Raw genomic sequence first — 12807 nt, 5'->3', positions numbered from 1 at the left:
AGACATAATTTTTTCTGAAGAATTCGCCATGATATATCTGATCCATGCATAATATCATGAAAAATGGATACAAATTTTTGGCTGCTACTTAGTATCGGCAATAGGTCTGAAAAAGTATCTAAAAATAAAAACTTTAGATATCTGTACCCTGTCGAAGTAAGGAACCATGGCATATATGTTTGGAATGGCAGGATTAACCGCATTTTATATGTGTCGGATCTATTTATTTACTTTTGAAGAGCATTTAAACGTTCATTTTCAAAATTACAGTGGAAAAAGGTAAAGACTCAATTTTACATCAAACCAAACATTTTATCTGGCTAATCAAATAAATCGGATTAGGGTTCTAATCTTGCAAAAACAAAGCTGATAGGGATCACCAACGCATCACGCTAGATAAAGGTAGTGGATGCCTTCTTCGATACACTACGCCAAGATGATTTTTTTTAGCCATGACCACACTTTATATACAAATGAAAAAATGTGATGGCAGCTTCTTATTAATCATAGGCTAATATGCAACTCGATTTCAATTTCAATAGGTGGAAATCGGAAAAACACAAAGGATCATGACACAAAAAAGGTGTTGATGGAGGTTGATGTTGTCCTAAATGACGCCTCAATCCAATGACGTAAGCCAAGATAATCGCAATGATGTGCAACATACGATGCATAACGCCAAGTACAAGAAATCAAGCTAGTCTTGACCACAAACGTTAAAACAAGTACTTGCATGAAGTGAGCATGGGCAAAGAAAACAAGTATGGCATGAAACACAGTGAAGATGCTGTGGGTTTAGGTGGACGAAACATCGCCACTAAAATCAAATAGCCATATCACAGGGGCTAGAGAGTTTGTTCCCGCTCCCTCTCCAATATAATATCTCATATAATATAAAAAGCGGCTAAAAATCAAATAATCATACAATGATACAAGTGAACTAACTTTATCATGATGAGATGACGAGTAAACTATAGTCGCAATAGGTGTAACCTTAAATCAACAAGAAAACATTAACCCCTTTAAAAGCATAAATACCTAAAATAAGTCTATACGCTAATGCACGAAACGACTAAGGCAAACAAAATGTATATGCAAAGCTAAAACCCCATAACAAAAGTATGATAAAATTTATACACTCTTTAAAAGTCTATAACCTTAAGTCCTTAACCGACCCTAATCAATTTAGAACAGATTGCTAAGCTCTCATTGTAAGCTCTCTCTGTTATTAACAAATCTTTCTTTCATTATTCGGTCTCGCATTCCACATCTCTTCGCTTCTAGTCACCATCAAATTAGATCATGAACTACCCTTGTATCGAGTCTAAAAACCACACAAATCATAAAAAGAATCATTCCTTAACTTAGGGTGTGTTTGGGATTGCTTATTTAAGAGAAAAATGACTTTTAACAAAAAAGACTTACTAACTTATGAATATTTTAAAAGAAGTTTTGAAAAAAAATGTATGGATTAGCTTATGTGTTAAGGAAAACCAAAATGACTAAAAAGGATCTTTTTTAAAATGAGTGTAATGGGTTTGAGGGTTAGAAGGGTGTAATAGGTAAATCAAACCAATTAAGTTAATAAGTTATAAATTTCTAACTTTTCAAAACCCATTTATTTTGCATTCTCCGTAAGTTAAAATCCATAAGGCCTTATGGTTTGCCAAACACCTTTTACACCTTATTAACTTTTCAAAAAATTTATAAATTATAAGTTGATGAAAATAAGGAATCCCAAACACCACCTTAACTCATAATTTTCCTAAAATATAACAATATAAGACAAAGAACAATAAACCCTTGTTTCAAAGGTTACTTAATATTAATATTAATATTAATAATAATATATTGTGGTTGTTTTGCGACTTTGCGTAGACCGACAACCTCATTCATTCATTCATCATCCCATAAATTAAAACCCTCAGCACGCCACAAAATCCCCAATTCGATCAAATTATTCATACCCACTAAAACCCTAAATTCACACACCCTTAATTGGGGTTTTACTGATGGATTCAGAAGATGATATGCATGACGCCCACGATGTTGATTCTTACGAGGAAGATTATTACAGCGGTGATGCCATGTACAGCGAGGATGAAGATGATGCTGGATACGAGTTCTTGCCTAATGAGTCTGATGAGTCTGTTGCAGAATTAGTTAGTCGCCAACAGGTTGATTAAATTAGTAAAGTTTGCATTTTTTTCGGTTTGTGGATCATGGGTTTGTTAGATGATGATGGGATTGTTCCAAGACATTATGCTTTTTGATTATTTGTTCTTTAATTTTAGTAAAGTTGATTGCTTTTTGGTTCTTTAAGCTGATTATTGGGATTTCAAGAATCTTAAAATCAATAATTTGTTTTATGTTTTAGAAAAAATAGTTTGTTTTATATGATTAATGGATCATGGTTTTGTTGGCTGATTATGGGATTGTTGTTTCAAGAAATTATCTTTTTGATTATTTGTTTATCTGTTTTAGTAAAGTTGATGTTTTGTTAGCTGCTTTCAAACTGATTGTATGGATGATTTAACATTTGTTCTTGATAATTTGTTTCATGTTTCAGAAAAATTATACTATATTGAAGGAAGACGATATTTGCCAGCGCCAAGAGGAGGATATCACCACAATTTGCTCGGTTCTTTCGATTTCAAGGGATTCCGCGTGTATGCTTTTACGCAGTTATAACTGGTAATGTGTTGAGTTATGTGAATAACCCTGATCAAGAAGTTTGTTTTTGTTTTTAATTAAGTTGGTATGATGTCCCGCAGGAATGTTAGTAATGTTCATGAAGCATGGTTTGCTAATGAGGATAAAGTTAGAAAGGCGGTTGGTTTGTTGGACAAGACAGTTAAGCCACCAAAAGCTGGAGAGGTTTGTAAATGTTAGGTTAAATATGTTGAATGTGATTGTGTAAGTGTTTATTGATATGTTTTTCAATGTTGTAATATGTGTTGAAGCTGCTTTGTGGGATCTGCTTTGAATCATATTCACTTGATAAGATTAGCTCTGCTGCTTGCGGCCATCCTTTTTGCAATACATGCTGGAAAGGTTTTTTTTTTTTTTTTTTTTTGTTATTTTTTTAAAATTCCTTGTATTAGTTGATTCTCAATGAAAAGCTTGCATTTTTAATAAAGTTTTTATCTTTTTATCTGTTTGTTATAGCTTACATCAGCACATCTATCAGTGATGGTCCTGGATGTTTGACATTAAGATGTCCCACTCCATCATGTGGTGCTGCTGTCGGAGTGGACATGGTCAACATGGTGACTTCAGATGAAGATAAGAAGAAATATCGGCGTTACCTTCTTAGATCTTTTATTGAGGACAGCAAAACGGTATACATTTACTTTAAACTGTTAGTAGCTTGTGTTCTTTTTTCCTGGCTCCTGCAATTTAAGATTTTTTTCATATATTTATTTTTTTTAGACAAAATGGTGTCCTGCTCCGGGCTGTGACCATGCAATTGAGTTTGAACTTGGAAGTGGGAGCTATGATGTGACGTGTCATTGCTCACACAGCTTTTGTTGGAATGTGAGTATTATAATATTAATCTATGTTCTTGCTTCATAAACGATACAGTTTTTTATTTTCTATTTATTGCAGTGTACAGAAGAAGCTCATCGACCAGTTGACTGTGAAACCGTGTCCAAGTGGATAATGAAAAACAGTGCGGAGTCTGAAAATATGAATTGGTAGATATTATTGTCAATAGAATGCCATATAATATATGCAGAATGTTAGTTTTCTTGTTTTGATGTTGATGTTACAATTTCAGGATTTTGGCTAATTCTAAGCCTTGCCCAAAGTGTAAACGTCCAATTGAGAAGAACCAAGGTTGTATGCACATGACTTGCAACGCTCCTTGCAAATATGAGTTTTGCTGGTAAGATTTGGTTTCTTGTAATGGGTTCGGTTTAAAAGGTTGAATCTTTGTATGGTTTAGCTAAAAAATATTCTAGTTTACAAAGTTGTGAACTTTATGAACATAAGTTAATGCCCTTTCAGTAAGATTCTAATCTTCCAAAAAAAATGTACATGTAGGTTGTGCCTTGGTCAATGGTCAGATCATGGTGAGAGGACTGGTGGCTTTTATGCTTGCAATCGTTATGAGTCAGCAAAGCAAGAGGGAGTGGTAGTTAAACTGATCTATTTTGTTTCAAATCAAACATTAATATCTTTTTTGTTTTTTAAATTTTAATTGTTGATTTGGTAATTACTTTATTTTCATTTGCAGTATGATGAATCAGAACGTCGAAGAGAGATGGCAAAGAACTCCCTAGAGCGATACACTCATTATTATGAGCGTTGGGCTACAAATCAATCGGTATGCACCAATTGTTTTAACCAGTATTCTTCTAATTGTTTCGGCACTTTGACCACTTCGGCATATTTGAAGATTCTCTGTCATGTTTGCACCTGGAATAAATGGTAAATGATACTTTTATTTTTTCACAATGATAGTCGAGGCAAAAAGCACTTGCGGACTTGAATCAGATGCAAACAGTTCATGTAAGTTGATATTTTGATCTCTTACTTTTAGCATTTTGGAAGATTAAAATAGCTGTGCTTTGCTGTTATATACATTGCATTAGAGAATATAACTGTAGAGTATAATAGTATTGGTAAGGCTGGCTATGTAGCCAAGGGATCATGGGGACAGCTTCCCACAATGGCACTTAGCAAGACTCTACTGATGATAAGGTTGAACTATTAAAAATAACGTCACTAGTGATTCGGTCTTGGGCCTTCTTTAAAGTACTTAAAAGAAGCTTCAACATATCTTCTCGAGTGACCAATTGGCTCTCGAGTTCAACATTCATTGTTTTGCCAAAAGACATATGGGTGAAGAGGGGGTGGATCTCGACCATGAAAAACCTTAAAAGGGGGTGGTTGGTTGGTTGTTCGTCTGAAAAGCAATGAAGATAAGCTTTAAAGCATTTGTTCAGCCTGATTAATTTCTCTGCTAAAAGAAAATAGCTTCTTGATAGAAATAATGAATCGAGGAAACCCATGGAGGGGAATACTTCCTTACAAAAGTGAGCAATCATTCCTTTTGTTGTAAACCAGTGCTTGGAAAGATTGGCTTAATACTGATTGCTACTAAAACGGTTGAAGGCTACCTGCAAGTGATGGTTTTGTTTTTCATGTTTTTACTATAAGTTTGAATTGTTAAGATAGTATCCGACTGTAGCTATTGCTGATTGGCGGCGGTGGCAGTGGATCGGGGATGATAACATTCAGTCTTGATCGCTGAGGTTTGGGCGATATGGTGTAAGACAATCACACAACCACTATAATAACTGAAAGTAAAAGCACACGGGAATTGTCCAATCTGACCTATGTCTACAGGCTGCTACTAGAGAACATTATTTATGAGGTGATATTAGATTACAATATACAAGTATGATATTGAATATTTAACGACCAGCAATTAGGGTTAGATCCCTTGGTTTCGTTCTACTCATGCTATAGAGGTAACTAGGCAAGTTGCCAAAATTAAGCCAAGACAGCCCCAGCTAGGGCTGGCCATCTTTTCTCTCCGCAAAACTGTGTAGGGCCGGCTTCCCTAAGGCTGCAAAATATTCCGCCGACTAACCAGAATATTTTCAAAGATAGGCTAACACAAACCCATGCAAAAGGCCTAAAACTGTTGTCCACTGCAACCTGAAATATATATGGGGCTTTTGTTAGTTCAAAAAGCATCACAATGAACTCTTGGTGCTCGGTGTGAGATCTGAATGCTGTTTTTGCAATATCATATGGGTTAACATATTGGTAGTAACTTGATTGAAGATCATCTTTTCCAAATACCTTGCAGTCCGTATAATATTTCTATTTCCAACAGCTTATCTATGTTCGGGATGGGATATTTGTTAGCGATGGTGATTTTATTTCACATGCTCCACGTGCTACTCTTTACCGAAAGCACATGACTAGGAAAAGGATTTGTACTTGGAGGTATGAAGCCGGAACTGGAAGCTAATAAAGTTTCTACTTGTCTCTCAATTTCAGTTTTTTCTTTGTGTGGATATCGTTAGGAGCGGATGTTTGGCAGTAGAGAGTTTGGAATGGACGGAATGGAACGCAATGGAATTATGAGCGAAAAGGTGGCTAGGATTTTGGCTCCGAGGATATGTTTTGGTACCGTGGCTAGAGTGGCTACAAGAGAAGATGCAAATCTGTGAGAGTTATTTATTGATTGAAAGATATTGTAAAGAAGAGATACCCGGGGCCCAAATGCAACACCTTGTAGTTTATGTGTCTGCATGCCAGATGGAAAAAGAAACATCTCATTCCAATTAGCTTGGATCATATTTAATGAAGCCAACAATTGAATCCCTAACCACCAAATCAGGACTAGGGGTGTTAACAAGCCGAGTCACTTGTGAGCTATGTAGACTGGCTCGCTAAAAACTTGAATCTCCCCGAGCTTAAATTAGCTCGATTTTTTTAGGCCCATATTTTAATGAACGAGCTCAAGCCTGGGCTTCGCATATCAAACTTCAGAGTTGAGCCTGCTTGGGAACCTTAACGAGCCTTTTATTTATAGAATCTTTATTTTGATATATTACGTATATATAAAATAATAATCATTATTACATATAAAATTATGATAAACTAATTAAATTATATAAAAACTATAGTTATAGATATGTATCAAAGCAGTAAGCCAGTAACTAATAAACAGTAAATGAACCGAGCCCAAGGCTAGGTTGAGCTTGAAAAGCTACTCATGGTGGTTTGTGATATACGTGGCTGTCATGTCTTTGACGTCTTCTATATGGTGGTTTTTTGGTATCACTAGCTATCTCTAGGAGTTTGAAAGTTTCTGTTTTCCCCTTGGGAGAAATAGTGCTTGTTTTTTGCGACTAAAATGCACAGAGGAGAAGGCTTTTGCCGATAGTTGGCCAACTGAACCGTTTTCTTGGCTGGGTTTCTGTTACTCCACGCTGATCCTCATCGACTTTGGGTTGGGCCTATCGTGGACTCAAATTCTAACACCAAGCCCCTTGCATTATATACTGATCGGGACTTGTGTACACCAACATGGGCCTCCACTTCGTCCTTCAAACCATTTAAGAAATCACCTGATGAATAAATTTATTTTTTGGCTAATTCGAAACTTGCGCTGATGTGTTCAGTTTGTTTTTAAATTTTAATATAATATAACTGCCTCATTCTTTCCATTTTTTTTCAGCTTGCAAAACTTAGCGAGAAACAGTGCCAACCTGAGACACAATTGAAATTCATTATAGAAGCTTGGTTGCAGGTACACTTACTTTTTTAAATCTTCACTGATTCAGTTGTCTTTGACTCTTTGTGATCTCTATAATTTTTTCCTGATATTTATGTTTTTCTATCCTGCAGATAGTTGAATGCAGGCGCGTGTTAAAGTGGACTTACGCATACGGGTATTACCTACCGGAGCGCGAACATGCAAAAAGACAATTTTTTGAGTACTTACAAGGTATACTAAGATTCCCACATTGTACACTCAATGTTAAACCCTAGAATGATTTATTCGTGTGACGGTTTTAACACAAATTGTGGATGGCAGGTGACGCGGAGGCTGGATTAGAAAGGCTTCATCAATGCGCAGAGAAAGAGTTACATACTTACCTCAACGATGATAACTCTCAAGACGCGTTTAATAACTTCAGAACAAAGCTGGCTGATTTGACTAGGTAATTGTTTCCTTTTTCAACCTTTTTTTTTTTTACTGCTAAACATGTATTTAATATTATTTAACAACCGCAACAGTGTCACACGCAACTACTTTGAGAACCTGGTTGGAGCACTAGAAAACGGGCTATCAGATGTAGATGCGCACGCTGCATCAAGCAAGACAAGTACATCAAAGAACGCGGCAGGCACAAGCAAGTCAAAAGGGACCAAAGGAAAAGGGTCCAGCAAGGTTGGAACCACAAGCCGAACCGATGATTCAACCGGGTGGTCATGTGATCAGTGCACCTTTATGAACCCAAAGACCGCCACTTCGTGCCAGATATGTGGCAACAGTCGGTGACCGACCTGCTCGATAACCATACTTGTGGTTAGTTGGATTTACACGATGTATTACGCCCATTGAAGGAAAGATGGGAGGGCCGGTTTTGTTGCAGTTGTAATGTGGGTGCTGGGTGTATATAGGCAATGCCTGGCTAGGTGGACTTGGTCAGGTCATGATGGTTTGCTTTGTTGTCTGGTTGGTGGTTAAAGATGTAGGTTGACCGTTGGTTGTTTTGAATTGAAGTAATGTGGATGTTTTGTGTTACTTGAAATGGGGTTTCTTAATGTTATAATGGAGTTTATAAGTTATCTATTTTGCAATTGATATAAACCTATTGATGATATCTTGCTATATAAAATGTTAATATAAAAAACTCATTTTCATATGACTAGACCCTTAATATGATTCTTTGTGAATTTGCATCAAATTTCTGATTTACTAATGATAGATTGTAATATGTAATACTGACCAAAGTTAGTTACCTTTTTGAAATCAAAAAACTGAAGTTTGATAATGAATAAAACCACCCATGCAAGGTGAAAACATTAATATCTAAGAATAAAAGTAGTACAGTTATACATAATTAAAGCTAAAATTCTAACACTCTTAATAAGCTTCCATCCTGTTAGGAATAGGGGTCTTGATGACATGTAATATCTGAATCACTTCAGCCATCGACGGCCTGCTCGAAGGTATTTGAGAAGTGCATACTAATGCCAGTTTAAGAACAGGCAACACCTCCTCTTCAGGATACTGTCCCATGCTCATATCAACACAGTCTAGCACATTACCTTCTTCTAACATCATCTTAACTTGCTCCTCAAGTATCAACACGTTATCATCTCCATACTCGATCGGCCGCCTACCTGTCACAACCTCAAGAACCAAAATTCCAAAGCCATAAACATCACATTTCTCGTTGACACGTAAGCTTTGGCACGCTAACTCTGGAGCCACATAGCCTAATGCACTTTGAAACCGGTTGCTCATTACTTGCTTGTCGAGTTTGGCTAGAATTCTAGTCAATCCGAAATCTGATATTTTTGGGTTGAATTCATCGTCTAGAAGAATGTTACTCGGTTTCAGATTATAGTGAACGATAGGGGGACGAAACGCATGGTGCAAGTGGGCTAGACCCTTTGCTGTTCCTAGCAAGATCTTGAACCGTTTTGACCACGAAAGCGGTTGACTTGAAGTTGACCACTCGTGGAGTTTGGATTGCAAGCTACCATTAGGTGCATATTCTGTCACTAGAAGCTGCAAGTTAGGTGTCCAATAATATCCTTTAACTGACACAAGATTTGGATGTCTTGCTTTCCCTAAAACCCGAACCTCACGATCGAAATCTTCCGGATATTGAATCATGTTTGACACAACAAGGTTTTTGATTGCAAGATCTCTACCTTCTTCACCTAATGAAGCCTTGTACACAGTTCCAAAAACACCCTTCCCAATCTCAGCTGCCTTGTGCAACAATGACTCAGGGTTACCAACCCAACCAGGGGCAATCTTGGAATCAAACCAAACAAGCTTCCCGATCGATAGGCTGCGTGTTGACCGAACCGAGCTTGAGCAACTCTCAAGCGCATTAGCGACAAACTGCAGCCGTTTTCTTGCTGATATATTGAGTAAGCTTATCACCAACACACCAATGGAGATCAAAACAGCTGCTAAAATGGAAATTATAGCAGAAACACTGAGAAACTTATGATGCTTGGAACCTTTTGACGATTTCGCCCCTCTTTCGTGGTCTCCCATTTGATTCTCGTATGAAAACGGGTCAAGAACTAAAGGCTTTGGGACATCCATTTTACATGGACCTTTCAAAAAAGTTGAGCAAATTCCCATATTACCCTCTAAGGAACTTTCTTGTAAGCTTGGAAATATGCCCTTATCCGGAAGCCTTCCTTGTAGTCTGTTGTAGGAAATGTTAACTGCTAACAGGTTTTCTAGTCCACCTAACTCTTGTGGTATCTCGCCACTTAGCTCATTGGAATCGAGTTTGAGAATCTTGAGTTTTTTCAGAAGTGACATTGATCTTGGAATGAATCCACGTAAATCGTTGTGAGACATGCTCCTGCGTATATCATAAGCGTAAGGTCAAATTACGCTTTTGCCCTTAATGTGGGTCGCTAGGAAACGGGCCAAAATGGGTAGAAACTAGAAAGTGTATTTTTGACAGCGTACAGCTTCCTAGATCGTTTTATTCAGAAGATTTGATTGCTATTGTAATAATATTGGTTTTTAAGCATATTTAACAAACTAACTTTGAAAAAAGAGTAAATTACGGTTTTCGTCGTCGTGGTTTTACTCCTTAAGTTTAAAAGTTGCGATTTCAGTCCATGATCTTTCATTTCTATTACAATCATATCCACAGCATTAAGTTGACATTAACACCACCATCTCTACTGTTAACTTTTGAGTTAAAAGACTAAAATCCACTGTGTTAAAAAAAATAAAATTAAAGGCTCTTTGCTTTTGGATGGTGTTAATGAGGTGGATCTGATTTTAAAAAAATGAAAGATCAGGGACTGAAATAACACTTTTTAAACTTTGGGGTTGAAATGGTTACTTTTAGCAAACCACATGGACAAAAACCACAATTTACTGAAAAACTCTAAAAAGTAAAAACTTTTGACAAAAAGTATTTTGGGTCAACCAAAACAGCGTGTGTGTTTTGACCAACGATTAGAAATGACCTGCCGACCATGTTTTACCACCTCTGGATCTAAAGATCTTACAAGAAGACTTACAGCAAGTAGAGCAACGAACACTTCCCGATCTCTTCGGATATCATTCCCGTTAACGAATTCCCATCAAGTTGCAAGATTTCAAGGCTGCCCGAGTTGCATATATCAGCCGGGACCGACCCATGAAACGTTCCATTTCGTAGATCCAACACAGTTAGATTCTCAAAATACCCAAGCTTCAAGGGCATTCTTGTCTCAAAATTATTCCAAGACAAGTTCAAGTACCTCAACTTTGAGAAAAGTCCCATTTCAGCCGGAATGTCACCCGTTAACCCGTTCGCAGACAGATCCATAGACTCAAGTGTCTCAAAAGGCCGGCTCGATCCAGGAGGGATCGAACCGGTCAACTGGTTCCTCGAAAGATCAATCTGGGTCAACCCGAGCTCAAACAACCCCTCGGGTATGCTACCATTGAACCTATTCCCTCTTAACAGAACCACCGAGAGCTTACTCGAGTAGATCAATGATTTAGGAATGCTCCCACTTATATTATTACCCGAAAGACTCATGTAAGTTAATAATCCCAAACCACCAACTGACTCCGGGAGTGTCCCGGTTAACCCATTGCCCGAAACATCCAAGTATTCCAAATCGTTTAACCGCCCGATCCATTTAGGAAACTCACCGGTTAGCATATTATTGCTAAAATCCAAGTAACTTAAAGAAGTAAGCCCATTGAAAGAAGCAGGAACTGATTCAGTAAACATATTATTACTTAAATCCAACTTATTTAAATGTGAGCATAAGCCAAGATCAAAAGGCAAACTTCCTGAAAAATGATTCCCTTGTAGAAAAAGCTCTTTCAAGTAAGGCAAACCCGACACACCATCCGGTACACTACCTGTTAACACATTATGCGAAAGATCCAACGTTCTAACCCGGGTCAACAACCAAAGACCCCTAGCGAAATCCGGGCTACCAGAAAACCGGTTTTTAGACAAATTAAGATGGTTTAATGTACTACATTGTGAAACCGAGCTAGGAATCGGTCCGTTAAGGTTATTTCCCGACAACGAGAGTACTCGAAGAGACGAACATGATAAGAAAAACTCGTTAGCAACCGGACCAGATAACGAGTTTTTGGACAAATCAAGAAACTTTAACCTTCTGGAGTTGGTTAAAAAAGGCGGGATGGTACCCGAAAGACCGTTATGCGAAAGATTAAGGTTTTCAAGATTGTTAAGGAGTGAGAGTTGAGGGTTAAGGTGTCCAGTGAAGTTGTTATGAGCAAGGTTTAGTACCTGGAGGTTTTGGACCTTTTGGAGGCCTATACCGAGCTTTCCGGATAAGTTTAACCCGATTAATGACAGCTCGGTGACCCGTCCGGTGGCTGGATTACATGTTATGAACTTCCAAGAACATGGGGAGGTGTCATCTTGATTCCATGATGATAGATGTGATGATGAGTCAATGATGTCTGCTTTGAATGCTATGAGTCCTATAACATCATCAACATTATCATCATGATTAATGTTGGCTTTGCAGATGTTGATGAAGCAAGTGAGATTAATGCAAGAATGATGAATTGAAGGTGACCCATTTAAGTGGTTGAAGGTGTTAAGTGATTGAGTTTGGTTATATTTATGTAGTGGGAAGTATATATGTTAAAGAATATAAAGTTAAGTGAAGTATAGTTTGAAAACCCTTTTGAGTTGAGAAAATTTGTAAAAATCTTATGTAACATTGTATTTTTTTTTTTGTAACACGTAATATATGTTGTTACATTTAATACAAAACATCGAAAACATAAAAAATATGTTTTGCTTTTTATTTTTACATTTTTTTAGTAATTTATATATATGTTTTTAGGAGAGAGAAAGTGTAAGAAAACTTTAACATTTTTTATTAACTTTAATTGTGGATCACAAAATTTAATTTTTAATTAAAAATATATGATTAAGAATAGGTTTCTAGAGTTTTCACAACACAAATGGTTTTTATTTTAACTATAAAGTTATATGTATAAAAGTGTGGGGCCCACTTGACCCACATGGAATACTTTTGGTGATGTGGGTTTTTTTTGTTTCTTGCTTCATCTTTACA

General features: G+C 37.0%; 1 protein-coding gene and 1 pseudogene across 1 annotated transcript; one reads left to right on the top strand and one right to left on the bottom strand.

Moving 5' to 3' along the window:
• Positions 1-1921: 1921 nt before the first annotated feature.
• On the top strand, positions 1922-8305 carry LOC143617792 (putative E3 ubiquitin-protein ligase ARI8). Its single transcript, XM_077090239.1, has 15 exons — positions 1922-2177; positions 2570-2694; positions 2775-2877; positions 2964-3054; positions 3169-3341; positions 3433-3537; positions 3610-3698; positions 3782-3889; positions 4048-4138; positions 4241-4330; positions 4468-4515; positions 7205-7276; positions 7375-7474; positions 7565-7691; positions 7768-8305. Exons 1-15 carry the CDS (start codon positions 2013-2015, stop codon positions 8030-8032), a joined length of 1752 nt encoding a protein of 583 aa, XP_076946354.1. The 5' UTR covers positions 1922-2012; the 3' UTR covers positions 8033-8305.
• Positions 8306-8516: 211 nt separating this feature from the next.
• Positions 8517-12304, bottom strand: LOC143617790 (probably inactive leucine-rich repeat receptor-like protein kinase At3g28040; annotated as a pseudogene).
• Between the last annotated feature and the right edge of the window lie 503 nt (positions 12305-12807).

This window comes from Bidens hawaiensis, unplaced genomic scaffold, assembly GCF_021521415.1.
Source record: "Bidens hawaiensis isolate Kalapana, Puna unplaced genomic scaffold, B.hawaiensis_p1.1 tig00058397_1, whole genome shotgun sequence".
NCBI lineage: Eukaryota > Viridiplantae > Streptophyta > Magnoliopsida > Asterales > Asteraceae > Bidens > Bidens hawaiensis.
The sequence above is the reverse complement of the archived record's forward strand: the minus strand, read 5'-3'. Positions and strand labels throughout refer to the sequence as shown.

What these genes read in the sequence shown, in the direction of transcription:
- LOC143617792 (XM_077090239.1), top strand. Translation starts at nt 2,013, where the DNA reads ATGGATTCAGAAGATGATATGCATGACGCCCACGATGTTGATTCTTAC. An exon ending in GAGTCTGAAAATATGAATTG is followed by an intron (nt 3,699 to 3,781) that starts GTAGATATTATT and finishes TTACAATTTCAG; the next exon opens with GATTTTGGCTAATTCTAAGC. An exon ending in GTTGGGCTACAAATCAATCG is followed by an intron (nt 4,331 to 4,467) that starts GTATGCACCAAT and finishes TCACAATGATAG; the next exon opens with TCGAGGCAAAAAGCACTTGC.